Consider the following 21715-nt stretch of genomic DNA (forward strand, 5'->3'; position numbering starts at 1 on the left):
CTAAACCTGTAAACTTCCCAACAATCCTCATGGGGGAATTCACCAAGGAGCCACACAGAAGTGACTTCCCTCCTCCTAGGCATTCGACTCGGGAGTTGCTGGGTCCCTTGTTGGCTGTGGTCAGGGGCTGTTGGGAGCCAAGAGGCCAGCGCCAGCTCCAAGAGGTTAGCGGTCCTGGATCCTTGTCCTCATGTGCAGAGAGCAGAGCCCAGGTAGGCCACAGGGCTCCCATGGGGACTCATCTACTACTCCCTGTCTTTGGTGTCCCCTTCTGGACCTGGGTGTCCGGCAGCTGGTGCAGTGGGGTCAGACCCCTCAGGCTCTGTATTCCGACTGCACACTGAATTCTGTGGCTCACATCTCCTGATCTTTCCAGCCTTCCCTTTCTTTGTCTTATAGATGAATCAGTCCTACATTTTGGTGCTGCTGTGTGGCCTAGAAACATTAAATGCTGCAAAGTGTCAGGCACAAGAGAAGGTACCTAGTAGACGGCAGCTGTTACTATCGGGGGTACTGAGGCAAGCAGGCTCCACAGTCCTTTCCAGTGCCTCCCTGCGGCCTTCTGACCTGATGTCCATGTCTCTTCTGCTGGCTGAGAGTCACACTTCATCCTGCGCTCCTGGCCAGACTCCTGCCCTGTCTCCCCCAGGCTCACCTTTCTTTTCCCAGGCTGCCCACTACCCAACCACGTGACTCTTGAGCAACATCTTGGGTTTAGAACTCAAGGCAATTATGTTTGAAAACACAAACAAATGAATTCCCAAATGGTTTCTGAAGATTTCCACCTTGCCGTCCCTGTGCAGACAGGAACGCCCACCTGCATCTCTTGGCTGCTGTGTACTGACCGGCAAGGGATGGATCTCAGCAACGTGCTCACCAGGTCCTCACGCCACAGCTGGTGCCGTGTTGGTGCGGAGGCTGATCGTGTCCAGCCCTGACCATTGCCTCCTGTCTCTGGGGAGCAGGCATGGGCATCCTTGCCCCACACATGTCTTTTTTATCCTAAATGGTGTCTTCTATGGGATGCAGGTGAAACAGAGGTGTGTGTCTGTGAGTGCTCAGGCCCACACAGACACACACACATCCACAAATTGCCTCGCTGTCTTAAATCCATGAAAGTCCTTCCTGTGTCTGCAGCCTCGCTTCCTCTACTGCCCCGATCCAGTGCATCGCAGGAGGCCTCTCCAGGGTGGCGGGCGCAGAAGGTGGCAGGGCAAGGGCCCAAGTCCCAGCAGTGGCAGACACAGGCGGAGAGACGGACGAAGATGGGGACTGGGCGCTGTGCTCAGGAGGCTCCTTCCTGTCCCGAGGGGAGCTGGGAACAAGCAGATCACAGCAGGAGATTAGGTGGGGAGCACACAGAGGCAAAACCAAGATGTGAAAACGGGAAAGAACAAGCAAAAATGAGTTGTCTGGATCTTCAGCTTTGAATTTCAGTGTCTGTTGGGAGGGGTTGGCTGGGGAGGGGGAACCCCTGGTCTCCCTCCCTTTAGCAGTTTCACCCTTGCGGGGCTTCCACACCCAGCATGGGATTGAATTCTCTCCTTACCAAAATGTGTTTGAGATGGTTATTTTAGTTATACATATGAATGAGTGCAACGTGATGTATTCAAGACACATACTCGGGGTGGGGGGCGGTGAACGCTTGAGATTGGCTCGCATTTCAGACTCCATAACCATTGAAAGTATTTGGATGAAACTTGCGAACTGGATGCATTTCTGGGGGTCGGTGTGGTATTTTGGTACATGTAGGTAAACGTGATGGCTAGAGGCTTGCAGTGAGTGGCTGGCATCGGGCTGAGAGCCTCTCTGTGTTGGTCTAGGGGAGCATGGGGGCTGACCCCACTGCTTATTAGCTGTGTTCACTGGAGACGCACCTGCTTTTGGTTTTCTCATCTATCCCATAGATCCTAACGGAAGCTTCCTCCCAGGGGGTGAGTCAGAGCCACAAGCACCTGTGCGGTGCCTGGGAAACAGGGTTACCCAGCACACAGCCCTGTGTCTGTGTGCGTGTGTGTATGAATGTATGCATGTATATATGTGTGTATGTGTTTCCGTGAGTCCGAGCTCCCATGCTCCCAGGGGCCACTCTGTTATCCTGGCCCTCTTCCTCGCCCCATTTCCCACTGCCTGTGTCCCCTCACTCACTGGCTTCTGGAGGCGGGGCTCTCGGTGGCGGTGGGGCGGCAGCCAGGCCCAGAGGCTATACGGCGGTACACACCGTGCTGACTGTGAACTCCGCCTCGCTGGCCATGATGTCCGTGGGCTGGATGTTGCGATCGTACATCGGATTCTCAAATGTGGCTCTGACATTCGTGTTCTCATGGCCTGCATAGCCATTGAAGGGAACTTTGGGTCTTCTCCTGGGAGAGGAGACAGAGCATGAGGCTGGGTTGGGCCAGGCCCCCAGGCATCACGTTGCCCACCCCGGGGTCCCTCCTTCTGGGTACCTGTGCTTGTACAGATAGAGCACAAAGCCCGCGATGATGAGGGCGATGAAAGGCACCAGGATGGCAGCCGCCACCGAGCTGCTGTTGGAAGCAAAGTGGCGGCCGATAGACTCGGGGTCCGACTCCCATAGCCTGAGGTCTGCAAAGGCCCAAAGCAGGAAACTCAAGTTACGGAGACAGGCCAAGGTGCATGCGCCCTGAGCGCTCCCACACATCCCTGGAAAGTGATCGTGGCTGAAGCCTCTGTTCACTCTAGCTCAGCCAGGGGGCCCCTGGGGAGCCCTGGTGCTGGCCTTCTGCACACACGTAGCCTCGTCCTCAGAGAACCAGAGGCCTGAGTGCAGGCCCTGGGAGGAGGATGTGGATGATAGAGTGGGTCTCAGAATAGCCTTTTAAGGGTGTAGGGCTTTGGAAGATTCCATGTTTCTTTGGGGCCTTAGAGAGCTATTGTCATATGAAAGCTTAGGAAGACGAATTGTCAACTGAGAGCAAGTGGAGAGGTGGGGGTAGGGGTTGTGGCAGCAACGGTTCCTTCTGGGACACCCCTGCTCCAGGTGAGGGATGGGAGTTGTGGCTCTGAAGAGCAGCGTAGCCCCTGTGGCCCTATGTAGTGCCCAGTTAACTGAGGAGCTGGATCTCTGGAGGAGGGAACAGGTCGGCCTCAGAGGAGTTGCCTGTGAAGCAAAGCAAGCTCTGGATGTTCTAGGTCTTTCCCTGGTGCCTGGCCTTGGGGGCTGGGAGCGCCTGCAAGCCTCTGAGGGCTGCATGGATCTGGGGACCTCAGAGCCTGCTATGGGGCACCAGGATGGCCTCCTGCTTCTCTGTCCACTGCTCCTGAGGGGCCAGAGTCTGGGACTGGGCATCCTCAGATTCTGGGTCAAGGCCATTGTCTGAAGTGAGAATGTTGGGCAGCGGTGACGGGAATCACACTGATGCAGGTGCAGAACAAGGTGGGGAGAGGAGTGCTGTCTCCATGGGGCTCAGCTTTCCCTGTCTTTAAAATGCAGACAACACTACCAGCCTCCTAGCACCTTGCTAAGAGGAAGTGACAGTGCAAGTCAAGGCACCTTGGAGAACCAGAGCCATTAAGGACATCTGTGTTTCTGGATGTAGTTGAGGGCTGGCCAGAGAATGTGGCTGGGGGTGGGGCCTGGGTGGGAGGCTCTCCACTTCCAGGTGGAGGGTACAACTGAGATTATGTGTTATATAGCTACCCTTCTTCCTGGAGAGATCCCAGAGCTTGGGGTCGACTCTCAAAGGCCCCAAAGAAGCCAAGGACTCCTGTGGGATGCGAAGCCTGGCCAGCCCTCACCCACCCCCTCAGCACTTGGCTGCTCAGGGACCAGCACTGGTTACCGAGTCGTTGAAAGCCGAAATGCCCAAAGCCTTGACCCTTGACGGAACCTTGGTAGATGAAGGTGCCTCCGGAGGACTCACAAGAGACCTGGGAAGGTGAGGATTACAGAGAGCAAGAGGGGAGGTGTGTGGAAGGATCTAGCTGCTGATCCATTCAAAGGCATGCACTCCCAAACAGGTCAGGTCACCCTTGACCCACTGCTGTAGATAAATGACAATCTGCCCACCCCCAAGTCCCGGGCTGGGCATGAGTGACCCACTGATTTGTGGCAGGGCCACCACCTACATGGATGAGGTAGGAAGAGAGCCTTAATGTTTTACTGCTCAAATTACTGGATCAGTCTCTGCCTCAGCTTCTCATTCGTCAAATGGGGAATGATAGCAGTAGTTGTGTCCCAGGGTTGCTAGGAAGATTGAGTTTCCACAGAGAAAGCACTAAACTCAGAGCAATTAGTCTAACACCTATGGGTGCTGATATTCCTAGGAATAAAAAAAGGCCTTTGATCCAAGATGGACCAAACAGAGCCAGCAGAACCTTGACTACAATGTGCCAAGTGGATGAGCATATTTTGAGCATGAGCTATTTTTCCAATGGCCGTTCATTTTTGGGTGGGTAGCTGGGGACATGACAGCTCCCTGCTGTTGCACTGCCACTGTGTCCCTGTGATGCTCATGTGATACGTGACAGGTGGTCTGATCTCTGAAGGCGCTCTAAGAGGCTCCACCATGCCCCAGCATCCCAGAGGCTGCTCTGGGAAAACCTCTCCACAATGCCCCTCAAATACACGCTGGCCATTGTGGGGGGGACTCTTATGGGCTGCTACTGGCCCTCCAGAGCCCACTCTCACTTTGCCCCAGCCTATACTTCCAGCTCCACATTCTGACTTTGATCTTTGTTCTCGCACATCCAGCTTTCCCACTAGCATGGTGGATGGCCGAGTCTCTTGCTTCTGTGCAGGGTTTGCCCTGTGATTCTAGGAGTTGGTTGGTGTCTTATGCATACAAAGGTTTAACTGTGCACCAACACTTGGGGATGCCACTTGGTTTTCTGCATGAATAAAGTCAGTCTAGCCACCATGCTCTACCAGCTGGTCCTATTGAGGGGGATACACTGTGACCCCTTAGCTGTCTGCCACTCTGGCCCACAAAGATTTCACCTTCCTTCCCACCCTCCCCATCTAGCTCCAACAACCTAAGATGGAGAGGCCAAGGTACTCAACTCTGCCACTTGTGAAACAGGAAGGTAGGGGCAGAAGTGTATGGCTGGAGACCCATCTTTTCAGTTCCAGGACGCCCCAGAATGATGAGCTACCAAGAAATAAAGGTTCATTCTATCCACCAGGTCCTGGTCTCCCCAGCTGTGCTAAGTCACAAGGCATCCACTTCCTCCAGCGAGAGTAGATGCAGGTGCTCCTGATGGACTCATAATCACCTTCTCCCAGCTTCCACCCACCACATCATCACTGCAGTTCCTTCTTTCTCTGCTATTCCTTTCTGCAGTTTCTATTACTCCTGGCCACTTGAAGTCCAAACATGTTAAATGGGAAATTTTAGATATAAATAACCCAGAAGTTTTAAATAACATTATAGTATATTATAGTTGTTCAACTGTATTGTTGGGCTCTCTTGTCTCTTACTGTGCCTAACGGGAAAATTAAACTTTTTCATAGGGAGGAGCAGGTCCAGGACCATCCACAGCTTCAGGATTTCCTGAGGGTCCTGGAACACACTTCCCTAGGGGAAAGGGAGGATTTTGTACCTTGACTTGGCTCCTATCTCCCAGTCTCCTATCCCAAGCTTCCTACTCCAGCAGTAAATCTTACTCCATCCCCCTCAGCTGTGTGCTGCTCTCTGGACTTGGCGCCTTCAGGGTCTTTTCACTGTTGCTTTTGACTTCACTAGCAGAGGGGGATTCCTGTGTTCCCAGTCCTGGCCCCACAGGAACCTTCATTATGAGATTCCATGTGAATCCTTGGAATCTTCACACTCCCTGTCCTCTTCCCTGCCTGGGAACTGGGACTTAGGACTTGAGAGGAAGACAAGGAGTCAGTTGGCAGAACTTACATGCCCATCCAAAGCCCAGTGATCATCTTTGAACTTGTTCACAAAGATCTCTGCAGGCCCCATGATCTGGTAAACCTGGAGGAGGAGATGGAAATCTTCTTTCTTGTAAGTTCCTGGGGAAAGAAAGTCCAGGAGTATACTTGGAAGTTCTAGGAAATGTCAAAGTTCAAGTGTGTGGGTCTGTGAGTGGAGTTTCTTGCGTGATGTTGATATAAGCAATCCCTGAATACCTACACATAGGTCTGTGTAGTGTGTATTGGGGTTGTGTGAGCTGAGTTTGAGTTGTGCAAGGCATGCACGTGTGTGCTCATGCTGGGCGCAGAAGACAGCAGCCCTATTCACACGTGTGCAAGGTGTTCATTAACACGTGAGCATGTGTGCAACTCAGTGGGGGCCACAGTGCATGAGGGCAGGTGCCTGGCAGAGGGCCAGTGTGTTTATGACTACATGTTAGAGTAAATAAGTGAAGAACGCGACTATGGAGTTTGTGTGTGCATGCAGAGTGTGCACTCAGTTTGTTCCTTTACTCCTACATCCATCCATCAGTCTATTCAAGAATGCTCGGTTACTAAGATATGTAGTTTTTCTGATTCTAGAAACATTGAAAATTGGGGAAATTTTGGACAATACACACATCCCTGGAGAGCCTGTTCTGATTTTAACACTAAGCAATGACTGCTGTTGACATTTTGGTGTAAATACTTCCAGTCTTCTTTCTTATGAAGATACCTTTTCCTTGAAGAAATTAAGGTTATATTGTATACACATTAGGGTGGGTGCATTTTCCCCAAAACTGACAGATATACCTCAATCACAATATCCATTTCTCTATTTTTGGGAGGTTACCCATTTTCAGTTTGTATGTAATATGAAAAAAGCATGTAAAGTGAGCATCCTTTATTCCTGTGTGTTAGCTTACTGTTGTGCCTGTTTCTTGTGATATGCATTGAGAGAAGTGTAATTAATGGGTTCAGTAAGTTTCAAAGGCCTGGAAACAAACTGCTGACTTGTTTTCTAGAATTTTGTTCTTTTATCCTTTCACCAACACTAAGGGTTATCACTTTAAAAACTCAGTCGATGGGATCAGCGGAACATGATATTTTGTGTTTTGTTTTTTGGTTACTACTGAAGAATATTTTTTGCTTTTGTTAATTGGCTTGTTGCATTTTGGCTTCTGGGAGTTCCCCACTCTTACTTATGATCTCTCTTCTCTATTGATACAAGTTCTTTACATCTTCAAGCTACGAATATTTGTCATCTGACCATTTCGCTCTGGCCAAGGTGTTTTTGTCATGCAAACAATCACCTCCTCTTCCCTTGACTTAAAGCCAAGCCAAGCCCTGCTTGACAGCACATTCACCCTTGTAATGGGCATTTGCCATCCACACTCACCACCTGACCTACACCTGTAGATACAGCCTGCTTCTTACCAGCCAAGTGCAGCTCCACACCGCTGTGGTCAATCATGGTGGCGTTGACCTTGCTGTTGCCAACCTGGAAGCCAGTGACTTTGAGCATGGCTGGTTGCTTCTTCCCCTGGTACTCATATGCCCCTTTCCAAAGAGAATTCTTGGCAAAAACGTCCCCAGGAACTAGAGGAATTGAGAAAAAATATGTGACAGGGACTTTGTGTGTACCGGTAAAATTGAGCCATCTCATTAACACTTTGGCCTGAACCCACTGTATGGAGTCAGACTGTTTTCTTTACCCAACCTGTGGGGAGGTGGTAGAGTGCTCTGTCCCTCTTGTGATCCTTTTGTGTGTCAGGGTAGAAGGGTGGAGGAATTTAAATCAGCCTCTTGAAGAGCTATGTGCACTCCATTAGTCGGAGAGAACAAGAGTCAAAATATGGACCCAACCTATGTGTCCATCAACAGATGAATAGATAAAGAAATGCTATATTGGGCTCATGTTGTATTAAGCTGCAGTTTGCAACACTAGCATCCCATATTGAAGTGTCTTTTTGGGTCCTGACTGCTCCCCATCCAATCTAGCTTCTTGCTAATGCATCTGAAAAGGCAGTAACAGATCGCTAAATTATTGGGTTCTTGCCATCCAGGTGGGGAATCAGAATGGACTTGCTGGCTCTTGGCTTTGGCCTGGCTCAAATTTGACTGTTGCAGCCTTTTGGGGAGCAAACCAGCAGAAGGAAGATCTCTCTCTTTCCTCTCTGTCATTCTGTCAAATCAATCACTCAATTGATCTTAACAGAAAAATAAGGCACACATACACAACGGAGTATCATTCAACCTTTTAAAAAAAGGGAATTCTCTCTCTGATCTGGGTGAACCTGGAGGAATTATGCTAAGTGGAGCAAGGCAGACACAGAGAGACAAACACAGAATGATCACTTACAATGGAATCTGAGAAACCTGAATTCACAGAAGGAGAGAGGGAATGCTGGATTGGGAAGATGGTGGCCAAAGGATACAAAAATCCAGCTGGACAAGGCGAATGCACTAGCATTTGCTGCATGGTGTGGAAGCTGTAGTGAACAATAGTGTATTACATATTCCAAAATTGCTAGAAGAATAGGTTTCACATGTTCTTACCCTTACCTCGGATCTGTGCATGATGACTAGCTGAAGGGATGGGTATGCCAGCTAGCTTCATTATATATCTGTATATGTAGCTATTATTTGTCAATAAAAAGTAAAACATAAGGAGAGAGTAAACTACAAAAGGAAGAGTAATAAGAAGTAAGGAGAAAAAAACAGAAGGGGGTTTTAGAAGGTTAAGAAAAAAGGGAAGAGAGAGAAGTGACTTGGCAGTTCAGTTTGATGGACAGGGACGTGACTAAAAGAGTCAGACAGAGCTGGGTGGTTACTGGTTTGTTTGTTTGTTTATAGCAAGTGAGCTGGAGAGAGCAAGAGTGAGAGAGCAAGCACAAGAGACAGAATGCATCTGCTGGTTCAATCTTCAAATGCCTGCAATGGTCAGGGTTGCAGCTGGGCCTGGACCAAAGCCCAGACTCAGGAACCTAATCCAGATCTCACATGTGAGTGGCAAGGATCCAGTCACTTGATCATCATCTCTGTTGCCCAGAGTCTTCATCAGCAGCATGCTGGAGTTATGTACCAGAGCCAGGAATCAAACCCAGGCTCTCTCAGGTAGTATGTGAGCATCTTAACTACCACCTTAAATGCCTTATCCTTAGAACTGGATTCTGATTTCAGTCTGGTCACTCGTTACTTGATGATGTGCAAGAGTCAACTTCATCATCTGTATGGCCCACACACATCTGTAGTTCTATAAGTGAGGTCCTCTCACCTCCCTGATTAGGCAAGTGTAGGTTAAATTATCTGGTGTAGCAACTTGTGTATGACATGATATAAGGCCCATAAAAGCATGTAAGGGGTGATGACAAGTTAAACTGTTTTGTGTCCTTCTAAGGAATCTCTAAGGCATGCATTCTAATCCCTGGTTCACCATAGGTACACTGGACCAGAACAGGTAAAGCTCATTTACCTGAGTACCGAGCTCATTAGTGACCAAAACGGCAACTGAATGGAACTTAGGATGTCAAATCTAGTCTTGTTTCCTATGTAATGCATGCCCTGACATGGCACATACAAGAAGCAGGTAAAAGTCTTAAAGAATTTTATGCTGGTCAGGTCACAGCTCTAGTTCTGTGTTCAGGTCTGAACGTGACACTTACAAAGCCATCAGCTCCTTGGATAAGACTTGAGTTGGCCTTTGTGTCTGTATGACCACACACTGGATGGTTTTGTTCCAGTGGAATTAAGGGAATGAATGGTGACAGAGATTGCAGCCCTAGTCACATTCTGAAGGCCCTGGCCCTCACCCTGGCTGTGGGTGAGGTTTCTGCTTCCTTCAAGGTCACTTCTTTCTGGGCTTGGGAGGCAGCTGAGGACTTCTGCTCAGGTCCAGACCTGTGTTTATTTGTGTTTCTGTCCTTCCACTGGCCACTCAGCTGCTCACATGCATGTTTCTGGCCAACCAGGTGAGGGAGGCATCACCAGTTTCTAGAGCCAATGGCTGGGACCATACATACCTGAGGCTTGGGTGAGTGGTGGCTCTCGAGCTGTGTTGATGGGTCTCCCACTGGGCCGGACCTCTGCTGGGGAGAGAGCATGAAAACAACAGATTTAGTCTCTGGTTGATACTCTACTGGAAAAATAATGGCCACCTGTTGGATATGTGGTCAGTGTGATACTCTGAGATCTTGCTTTGGGTTTATCTGTTCAGACCAGGAACGATTGCTCTTATGGACTTGTGATGTCATGGATTTATCTCAGAGTAACAAAATGCCAAGGAAATCAGTCATGTCATTATAGTTATTAAAATGTTAAGGTATTAGGATATATATGTATATGTGATTCTTAATTGTTTCATTAAATAACAGGATCTAGCTGTGGGGTCTTCCAACTATAATCTTCAAGTAGTCAGCAGAAAAACTCAAAATTATCATATGATTGAGCAAACCCACTACTGGGTATATACCCAGAGACACTGAAGTCGGCATCCCAAGGAGATGTCAACATTCCCATATTCCTTGCAGCACTGTTCACAGTGGCCGAGAGGTAGACTTAACTCAGCAGCTATCTGTCAGTGAATGAACGGACAAAGAAAACATAGAATATTATTCAGCCTTTAAAAAAGAGGGAAATCGGGCCCAGCGGCGTGGCCTAGCGGCTAAAGTCCTCGCCTTGAACGCCCCGGGATACCATATGGGCGCCGGTTCTAATCCCAGCAACTCCACTTCCCATCCAGCTCCCTGCTTGTGGCCTGGGAAAGCAGTTGAGGACGGCCCAATGCATTGGAACCCTGCACCCATGTGGGAGACCCGGAAGAGGTTCCTGGTTTCCGGCTTCGGATCGGCGCACATCGGCCCGTTGCGGCTCACTTGGGGAGAGAATCATCGGACGGAAGATCTTCCTCTCTGTCTCTCCTCCTCTGTGTATATCTGGCTGTAATAAAAATGAATAAATCTTAAAAAAAAAGAGGGAAATCCTAGACTTTGTACAACATGAGAATATTTTGTGGGGTGAAATAAGAAACAAAGAAACAAATTCTGCATGTCTCACTTACATATGAGATCTATAAAATTGAAACTCACAGAAGTAGAGGAAAATGGTGCTTACAAGGGTCAGGTGATGGGAGAGCTGTGAAGATGTGGGTCAAAGGGTACAAAATTTCAGCTGGAGTGTTGGGAGAAGTTCAAAGTCTATTGTACACCAAGGTGAATAGAGTGAATAACAAGGTATATTTGAAAATTGTCAAGAGAATAAATTTTAGTATTTTCACCTTGATAATTATGTGAGATGATAAATATGTCATGATTTAGCCATTCCACAATGCATGCATATATTAAAATATCATGTTGTATGCCATATATGTATAAAAATAGACAATTAACTGTATAAACACTTCAAATGAACCACAAGATACCACTTTACACCCACTTATGATGGAGATTCTAAAACAATGGCTGAGAACAGTGCTAGCAAGGATGCAGAGAAGTTGGAACACCGGTGCACAGCTCATGGGAGTGAGAAAAGGTACATGCAGGTGGGGATGCCGTATGCCAGTCCCTTCAGATGTTGCACAAGAGCTGCCATCCTTCTCCTAGGCATATATCCAAGAGAGTAAAAAACATTCCCATTCAAAGCTTCCCGAGATGTTCACGGCTACACTCTTCATCAATAACCCCAGATCAGAGACAAGCCAAGTGTCCACCAGTGGGTGAAGGCACCTACAAACTGTGGTATATCCACAGGATGGACTATTGCTCAATGCAATTCTGACGCCTCCTCTAACACGGGCGGAGGGTGGGGGAGGAGACCTGGAACACATGGTGTTAAACGAAGGAGACACAAAGGAACGGGTAAGGTGTGATTCCACTAAGGACAGGCAGATTGCCAGAGTACAAACGTGATTACCCTGGGGAAGGGAAATTAAAGCTACTGTTGAATAGGCACAGTTTCTGTTCGGGGTGATAAGAATGCAGCTGTGTGGGATGGTGGGAAAGTTCTAGAAACAGCAGTAATGGTGTCCTGTATCATGAAGGTAGCCAGTGCTACTGAACTGTAAACTTCAACTCTTCCATTATGTACAGTTTTACCACAATAAAAATGTATTTTAAAAAAGAAAACTGATGGGGCCGTGTGATGGCTCAACTGGCTAGTCCTCCACCTGCTGGTGCCGGGACCCTATATTTGTGCCAGTTTGTGTCCTGGTTATTCTACTTCCCTCCAAGCTCTGTGTTTATGGCCTGGGAAAGCAGGAGAAGAGGGCCAAGGCCTTGGGACCCTGAACCCAAGCAGGAGACCTGGAAAAAGCTCCTGGCTCCTGGCTTCGGATTGGCTTAGCTCCAGCCATTGTGGTCATTTAGGGAGTGAAACATCAGATGGAAGATCTTTCTGTCTCTCCTTCTCTCTGTAAATTAGCCTTTCCAATAAAAATAAACAAAGATTTAAAAAAATCCAAATAAATACAAAGGAAACTGATACCACTCCTGCACATGGAAATCCTAGAAATGATGTGTTTGAGGAGCTGGAAACGCTAACCCCTGAAGTGATCATTATGTGGTCCTGCCGTACCCCATCAATACGTACCAATATTTTTTTGTCAATTGAAAACTAAACATTAAAAAGTAAAAGCAAATGTTGTTTTTCATAAGGAAAAGAACCTTGCAAAAATGTATGCAATGAAAATACAACAATGCTATAGAATTCTGGCCCTGATGAAGGCCTTGACCTTGTGGTCTAGGGGCAGGGTGGTAAATGATAGTTGGCCATCAACCGGGTCTTCAGCGCCTTCCTTTGCTGGCAAGTGGTCTCAGCTTTCTCATCTGCTGGGGAGAGGAGCAGCACCTGCCTCACAGGGTGACTGTGAGGATCAAGTGTGTTAACCCACACAGTGCGCTTAGGGCAGTGCTTGCTGCGGGGCGAAATCAGCCCCCTGGGAGTTCAACACGACTCCAGCAGTGAGCCGATCCCTCTAAAAATAGTTCATCATTTAAAAAAATTTGTGCTTGTGCTTTAAAAAGCATTTGCTAATTTAATTTATTGGAGAGGCAGAGAGAGGGAGAGTGGTGAGAGAGAGAGGAAGAAAGAGAAAGAGAGGGAGAAAGAGAAAGAGAGAGAAAGAAAGGGAGATGGAGAGGGAGAAAGAGAAAGAGAGAGGGAGTGAGAGAGAAAAAGAGAGAGGGAGAGAAGGAAAGAGAAAGAGAGAGAGAGAGAAATGTTACTAAATGTGTGAAACAGTCAGGGGCCGAGTCAGGCTGAAGCCAGGGTCCAGGAACTCAACCTAGGTCCCCTCGGATGGAATGTGCTCACCTGAACCTAGCTCAATTACCTGGCCCCAAACTGTTTTAAACGTTTTCACTGCTCTGGTTTGAGTCCCTGGAGACACCACACCTCAGTCAGCAGCAGCAAGCTGCAGGTTCGAAGTCAAATTCTGCCGCCTTTCAGCTCACGTTCAGTCGTCACCTGTGTCTCCCACCCCAGAGAGGTCCAGCAAATGGGCACTCACCCAGGCAGATGGGTGGCTTGCCTGTCCAGCTGCCATCCGCTTTGCAGGTGCGGTGCTCAGAGCCACCCTTGAGGGAGAAGCCTTCCTGGCAGGAGTAGATTAGCGTGTAGCCCATGGAGGGCAGGTCCAGGGCCCCGACGTTGGCATGGGTGGGTGTCTCGGGCTGCCTGCAGTGGTGGGCTGGGCAAGAGGGAAGACAGCATTGAGCCTGAGAAGGTGGGGGGGGGTCTTCAGGGACCTCTTGGACCATTCATTCCTCTGATCCCAGTTGGGACACCCTCTTCATGCTCCCTCAGAGCCCCTTTGCAGCCAGCATGGGCCTCTAGGCTTGTTTCCCTGGCTCCAGGCTGGCATTACTAGGCCTAAAAGGAGTTCACTCGGATACTTGGATACTGGCTTGGCCAGTCCTGGCAGGGGGCTGGTGCGGGTGGGGGGGACAAATCGGGAGCCCTTTTCCTGAAGGAAGACAAAAGAATTCCAGTCAAGAGCCTGAACTCTCCACCAGAGGCCTGGCCTTGCAGTCCATGGAGACTGTATTCAGATGCCAGGGGGTTTCTGTAGAGTGGAAGCATCTTCCGGAAGGCTCCATGGGGTAAGGATTATAGAGAGACCAACACTTGCTGGAGGACAAGTAGTGAGCTCCCTGTTACTGAGAGCATTCCAGCATGTCAGGGTGGGTGTGCACTCACGGACACAGTCGGGCGGGGTGCCGCTCCACGTTAGGTTGGGGAGGCAGGTCCTGGTGGTGGAACCCTGCAGCAGGTAACCTTTCTGACAGCGGAAGAGCACGGTGCTTCCAACCTGGGGCAAGTACAGCAGGTCCCGTCATCTTCCCATTCCAGCTCTGCCTCACATGCCTACCTCTACAAAAAGCTTCTCATGGCCTACCTGCAACCCAGCCGCCAGCAACTTCTCTGCCTCTCCACACCCACTTGGCAAAATTCTGTAGGGCAGGGTCCATTTTCCACACTGCAGGTGGGAATTCACTGTCTCTCAGCTCAGTTCCTCCCCTCCCCTGGCCTGTCACTGCTACCTATAGGATCAAATTCAAAGACTTTTTTGATACTTTCATTATCCATCCTAACCTCTTTGTTGGATTCCATCATCTGATTCAGCAAATATTGGCAGTTTTATCCACCCAGATGAAATTCTCAAAGCCTCCAGTCGGGTTGGATTCCAGAGAGCCCTGAATCCAGCCCACGGACAAGTCCTGTTGGCTCTACCCACTTGGTACATTCTGAATGCTTCTCTCTGCCCCCCACTGTCACTGACATCACACAGTACCACCCTAATCTTTTACCTGCGTTGGGACAACAGGACCCTACTTATCTCAGTGTGCCTATATGTACTTTCCCTGTTTTCCTTTCTCTACTCAGCAGCCCAAGTGGCATTTCAAACAGTGCAACAGATTGTGCTGTCTTCCAATGGCATTTAGCATAAAAGTCAAAATATTGATCATGGTCTCAAAGTTCTATGTGCCCTGACCCATGCCTTCTTCTGGGCAAAAACTATTGTTTGACATCTGATGGATGTAGGGAGCACATACAGGGGAGTTCAAAGTTTCATGGAAAAAGGAAATTAAGAGATATGCTTGTTTTGGTGCAAACATTTTGAGTCCATGCACAGTCTTTGTTTTTTCCCATACTATGTGTGTCCCATGAGCTTTCTGAAGATAGGAAGTGTGACAATACATTCGGTGTCTCGGTGGAGCCTGACCCCCAACTCAGAGCGGGGAGGGTCTCTGTCTCATTGTAAATTATGACATTGCTCTTTCCATGTGCCATTCCTAAGTGCCCCGAGGGGCCATTGCCACGGTGAGTTTTGTGGTAATTTCCCTATCCTATATGCATATACCTATCTCTCAACAAACAAGCTGACTGCCTGTGTTACACAACAGCACATTTCTAGAAGACTCTGTGCTGAGGGGAGTGGCATCGTTCACATTCATTGCTGTAGAATAACCCACTGTGTGACCACACTACAATTCTCCTCACTTCTTGGCCATATCTGTATCTTTGAGGTGTGTTCCCACAAGGGGAACTTCTGGGCCACAGAGCTGCTGACCATTTCTCTTGCCCAAGCCAGGGCCCAGGGCTCTATAAACCTCACCTGGCTCCTTGTTGGCCTCTCCCGGCTCACGATGCTGCAGAGTCTCTTGGTGGGCCTGCCCTCTGGTCCCCACCCTGCTGAGGTTTTCTCAGCTGAAAGGCCATATGTCCAGCCAAGAGGGCTGGCCTCATGTGATTGGCTCTCCTCATGTGGAGGCCAAAGTTCCTATAGCAGGACTCTTGGCTTCCTCCCGTTACTAAAGTAGCGACTCATGCTGTTCTTGTCCCCTTGTTTCACCCTAGGTGTTGCTTAAGACTGGTCCCAGAAGTGATTTTGCATGTGTGTTTGTTGTCACCAGACCCAGAGTCCACTAGAGCAGGTTTCAGCTGCCCTATCCTCATTCACTGTGTTCCTAATACCAAGATTCTTCTTGGCCGTAAATATTTGCTCAATGAGTGTGTGGACTAGATTGCCTGATTAGACCCACTCTCTGATATTCTGGACACGTCTTGGCTCCAGGTCATCATCCCACCTCAGGCACGCCTGTGCCTTCCTGCCTCCCTTTCCATCCCAATCCTTTCCTCTTCCCAAAGCCCATTCTCAGATGAGTCTGTAGGGCTATAGCCTGTTGGGTCTAACAGTGGCTCTTGCCCACCCCTGCTCCCCAGACAAATTCTGGGTCTAAGCAGGGCTGTAGGTGCCTTGGGGATGAAAGGTCAGTCTGTCCTAACTCCCAGTTGCTGGCAAGCATCCAGTAACTCAGTGCTGCTCCATCTTTCCAACAACTCCATTGAAGGATGCAGAATGCTGAGGGGCACTGCTGTGGAGCATGAGCCAAAGAGGCAGGTGCTTCCTTCCTCTGGTTTCTAAGGTCTTGGCTACCCTTAGTGCTGTCAGGAGGGATGTCCCTGGTATCTCTTACACTGCCATGGGCTGCTTTTGATTTACTCTCAGATTTAGGACTGAACTTTACCAGGCAAGAAATAAATATAGAAGTCTGGTTAATTAATTGAACTTTTATAACCTGTGTTAAAATAAATCATGTTTATCGAATGAATGGCAAAGCACATCTATTTGCAGGATTGTATGTATTATTTTAGTTTTCAACACTTTTTAAGATGTCAAAATGAATGTATGTTAGCATCCACTATTTTAAAATCAGTTGTAAATCAGAAGTTCTGTTATCTTGGTAATTAGAATATAAAACTTCAGCTGTATTTCAGAAACATAGAAACATAGCTTGAGGCTGAACTAGAATCCATTAATAGTCTTTCTGTATTTCTGCATGGGAGGCCTCTGTCTCCTGGTTGAAAAAGATTGCCTGTCTTGAATCTATATCAGCATGGACTGAACTGAAATGGTGCGAGTCCATTTTGTATTGTCTTTGCATTAAGTATCATGTAAACAGACGCTGAATGTAATATAGATAGTATCTGCTATGAGTTTTTGAGTGGATACAGTTTATTAATACATCAGTTATTTACTCATATATCTGTCTGTTTTTGAACTTGTAAAATGTGAACTACCTTTTATGCATTTAATAAAAAAGACCTCTGAATTAAAAAAAAAAAAAAAAAGGATGCAGGAAGACCCAGTCTTGGCTGCTCTCATTACCTGATAGCCCTGGGAATTGTTCTGTATTCCAAACTGTGGCTTGCCCGGGTCTGCACACACAGTCAGTGTTGGATCTGGACGACAAAACAAGACAAGGTCACATGATTAGTAAACCTTCACTGCCTTGGCATGGTCTGAGAAACAGGTGTAGGGAAGAAAATGGGACCCGTGCCTGCTTCATGCTGGCGACTTGTCCTGGTGTACCTTAGCTCCAGCTAGTTATGTCCTGCTCACGGAGCTCAGAGAGCACCTGTTACATTTGGAAGATAAGACCCCCCACCCATGACTGGGAAGGGAAATCATTATCTCCCAATCCGAAGAAGGTTGTTCCCTGGTCCAGACCCCCTCTGCAGACCAACTCTCACCTACACAGCTGGGCTGGGTGCCACTCCAAGTCCCGTCTGACTGGCAAAACCTCCGTGGAGAGCCCACCAGCACCAGAGGGGGCTGGCAGGAGTAGGAGACGGACGACCTGTAGGAGAAGCCTCGGTCCTCTCTCCTCCCACGGGGTGGGACGCCAGGATCTCCACAGAACACGGCTGGAAGAGGAGGGAGAAAGGCAGGCCCAGGTGACTCCCCAGAAGCTGGTTTGCCTCTTCCCCATCCTTGCCTTAGGTTTTTTGTACTCTTCTTCCAGTATCCTCTGGAACTCTGTGAGCCTGGGCAGCCCTGGGTAAGAGCTTACAGCGGCTTAGCGCTGCTGTTTTCAATACATGCTTCCCCTCCTGCTATGCTGCGCTCTCTGAGTCATGGAGAAACACTTCAGAAGGGCTGGAGCACTGAGAAAAAAATAACCTACAGTACCACCACCCAGAAGTTTTCCTTTGCTTTCATACAGAATCCTTTCTTGTTCTCATTCAGTTGCATACAAACTTGTGCATGGCTGCAAACCGAAGTCTGTGTGATGGTGACTCTTGGTTGGTTCGCTTAAAAGTGGCCTAGGAACATTTCCCACATTGGTGGCATTATTGCCACTGCCTGGCCACACAACTTTTGCAGAGTGATGTACCATAATTGTATTGTATCATAACACTCAGACGGGGCATTTTCTGTTGAAAGGTGACACACTACTTTTCTTGCACATATATTAGAATTTAGAAATTTAGGTTTGAACATATTTCCAGTTGTTAATGTGTACTACTACATTTCTTTTCAAATGGTGCCTGGGTACATTGTGCTGGGTGTATACAACATGCCCACTTCATTCAGCACATGGTAACATCAGACAGAATCGGGCCCGGCGGCTTGGCCTAGCAGATAAAGTCCTCGCCTTGAACGCCCCGGGATACCATATGGGCGCTGGTTCTAATCTCAGCAACTCCACTTCCCATCCAGCTCCCTGCTTGTGGCCTGGGAAAGCAGTTGAGGACGGCCCAATGCATTGGGACCCTGCACCCGTGTGGGAGACCCGGAAGAGGTTCCTGGTTCCCGGCTTTGGATCAGCGCGCATCGGCCCGTTGCGGTTCACTTGGGGAGTGAATCATCGGACGGAAGATCTTCCTCTCTATCTCTCCTCCTCTCTGAATATCTGACTTTGTAATAAAATAAATAAATCTTAAAACAAAACAAAACAAAACAAAAACCAAAAAAAACCATCAGACAGAATCACTGGAAACTTACTATATAGCTTCTTCTGACATCCCTTCAAGTGTCACTCTGGGCTATGATATGAGTGTGTGAATGTGTAAGGGAGGGCTTGTAAAAGTTCCTTTAAAAAATACAATTGAAGATTATGTGAACTTTCCACAAACTCTTGGAATCATTCTTTCTTTTTGGAATTTATTATTATTATTATTACTATTATTATATTATTATCATTTTATGATACAATTCCGTAGGCTCCTAAAACTCCCTTATTCCCTCCACAATAGCCCCCCACCTAGTTCCTCTCTATCATTACTACAATAAAGTTCTTCATACACAGTCATATGTCCATCATTGCGGGCATGGACAATGGCAGAGAGTTCAGCATCCTATTGACAAGATAGAGTAAACAGTTTCATTGTAAGTCCATCTTTGTCTGGAAGTAGGAATGCATACTACATTGTATCCTCACATGTGGATATGATAATCTCCATTACACAGTTACTATACAGCCCCTTAAATGAAAAGCCACAATACAAAATCAAACCAGGAAGAAAAATAGAAATTTACAATGCCATGAAGATAAATAACATGCTGCTAGAAATGATAATCTCTATTACACAGCTACTATACATCCCCTTAAATGAAAAGCCACAAAACAAAATCAACATCAGGAAGAAAAAAGAAATTAACAACACCATGAAGTTAAATAACATGCTACTAAAGACTAACGTGTAGCTGAAGAAATGAAAATCAAGAACCTTCCTGAAGAAAATGATGCTACTGTATGATCTATGAGTCAGTGAAGAATTCAATCAGAAGAAGGTGTTTTGAAGAGATGAAACTAACAAAAAAAAAAATCTAAATCCATGTGATACAGTTACCGCTGATCTTTGTTGGTGAAATGTATCTTTTCTAGACAATAAATAGATGGGTTTTGTTTTTTTAATCCAGTCTACTAATCTATGATGCTTGGTGGATGAGTTTAAACCGTTTACATTCAGGGTTAATACAAATAGGTGGTAATTTGGTCCTGTCCTTTTAGGAATGGGTTGTTCATTGATTTAGTCTTCTGTTGTCATTTTACTGGGATGTTCTTCCCATTTGCCTTTGGTTTTGTTGGGTGCTATTCTTCTTCTCTGTCAAAGAGAACATCTTGAAGTATCATTAGTAGGGCAGGTTTGGAAGAGGCAAATTCTTCTAACTTTTCTTTACTGTGGAAGAATTTTATTTCATTTTCAAAGACAAAAGAAAGTTTGCTGGTTACAGTATTCAGGGCTGACAATTTTTTGCTTTTAGCATCTGAATATGTCACTCCATTCTCTTCTTGCCTGTAGAGCTTCCTGTGAGAAGTCTCCTGTGAGTTTAATTGGCATCCCTTTATATGTCAATTGATTTTTTTTTTGACGTGCACATTTAAGGATCTTTTCCTTATGTTCAATTGAAAAGAGCTTGATGATCATGTGTCTTGGTGAAGATCTCTTTTGGTCAAGCCTGTTGGGAGTTCTGTGTCCCTCCTGGATCTTGTTTCCCAATTCTTTCTCTAGATTAGGGAAATTTTCCTTTCTTATTTCATTAAATATATTTGTAGACCCAGCTTCTCTTTCTGCACCTTCTGGGACTCCCATAGCTCTTATGTTTGGCCTCTTAATAGTGTCTTTCAATTCTTGAATACTTTTTCTGGCCTGATCCAGCTCTGCTTCCAGCTTTTTGTTTGCTTCCCCCTGGTGACAGGAAATATCTTCCAATTCTGAGATTCTTTCTTCTGCTTGCTTCATTCTATTTTGGAGACTCTCCATTGAACTTTTAATTTGCTCTACTGTGCTCTTAATTTCTGATATATCTGCCTTGATTTGCTTTATTGCTGTTATTTCTTGTGTAACATATTCCTTAAATTTTTTGAACTCTTGTATGTGCTTCTCATTGTTGATCAGAAGCTTTATAATGAGTTTTTTAAATTCTATGTCCCCCATTTTCTCGATGTCTTCCTCAGTAACTCTGAGGTTGGCATAGGGTTTTGCTCTTTTGCAGGGGAGTCTTCAGTAATATTCATTGTGCCTTTGTCTCTTCTTTTGCTGTTGGTCATTGTACTTCTAGTTATCAGATTCTTGTCCTTGGGGCAGGTTTCTAAGCTGTGTCACCCACAGGTCTACAGTTGGATTTTAGTTACTGCAGTTGGTACACAGCTTCTTGCTTGCAGTCAATTGTGCCACTCCCTCCAGTGAGTTCCAGGTGGGTTCTTATGTTAGATTTCCACCCTGGTGTTGGTAGCCCCAACTCCTGACTCACCAATCTCCACCTTCTGTGCCATCGTGCTCAGGTTTTTGGACTGTTGTCTCTGCAACCTTTCCCCACCTCTTGTTTGAGTAGGTCCCAGGATTAGGGAGACACCAGGTGTCCTATCTAGCTAGGTTGTTGTTGGTGCTGATCTTGCCGGAGCCTGTTGGCTGTTAGATCTGAGGACCACACAGACCTATTTTGACCATATGATGCCACAGTTGATATTATTTTCCTGTGGGACCAGAGCAATACACTGAACTCGGTGAATTCTTGCTAAGTTCAGTGCAAGCACATTTCACTGTTGTCCCCTGCAGTTCTAAACTTTTGCCACACTGTACAAAATGGTGCCTGATGTACCACTGCTAGAGTTCTTGATGTGCTGGCCGTCAGGTCTGAGGGCTACCAGACCTGTCTTGGGTGGAACCTACAGGATGCCACATTGTTTCAGTTCACTGAGCCAGAAAAGAATTCACTCCCAGCTCTGTGTATGCTTAGTCCTTTCCCTTGGCTTTGCCTCCTTACACAAAATGGCACCGAATTCAGCTCTAGGGGGCTAACTGGGCTGTGAAATCCACCCTGTTCTCACACTGCCCATCTGGGATCTGCTGCTCTGTCTCTGCTCCTGTACAAATCAAACGGAACAGCAGGGCAGACAGTTCTTTGTCTGGGTTCACCTCCCGAGCTCCCAGTGAAAGTCCCTTCCCACCTTATTGCTGGTGGAGTTCCAGCTGCTGGTGGAGTTTATATTGCAGTTTGCTGAATGCAGGTAGATTATCAGTCACTATAACACCACACCATTGCTTTTGCTGCTTTCCTGTGTC

General features: G+C 47.2%; 1 protein-coding gene across 1 annotated transcript in view; it reads right to left on the minus strand.

Moving 5' to 3' along the window:
- Window positions 1-2160: 2160 nt before the first annotated feature.
- Window positions 2161-21715, minus strand: part of CSMD2 (CUB and Sushi multiple domains 2) — a 112855-nt gene continuing 93300 nt past the window's right edge. Inside the window, exons 31-40 of the mRNA XM_058661032.1 lie at window positions 17396-17569; window positions 17031-17104; window positions 14057-14168; window positions 13368-13547; window positions 9886-9951; window positions 7301-7462; window positions 5871-5983; window positions 3807-3894; window positions 2451-2589; window positions 2161-2363 (exon numbers count right to left, since the gene is read on the minus strand). Of these exons, the coding sequence (XP_058517015.1) occupies window positions 2204-2363; window positions 2451-2589; window positions 3807-3894; window positions 5871-5983; window positions 7301-7462; window positions 9886-9951; window positions 13368-13547; window positions 14057-14168; window positions 17031-17104; window positions 17396-17569 (1268 nt within the window). The 3' untranslated portion in view covers window positions 2161-2203. The remainder of the gene's footprint in view (window positions 2364-2450; window positions 2590-3806; window positions 3895-5870; window positions 5984-7300; window positions 7463-9885; window positions 9952-13367; window positions 13548-14056; window positions 14169-17030; window positions 17105-17395; window positions 17570-21715) is intronic.

The sequence above is a fragment of the Ochotona princeps genome, chromosome 2 (genome assembly GCF_030435755.1).
Source record: "Ochotona princeps isolate mOchPri1 chromosome 2, mOchPri1.hap1, whole genome shotgun sequence".
NCBI lineage: Eukaryota > Metazoa > Chordata > Mammalia > Lagomorpha > Ochotonidae > Ochotona > Ochotona princeps.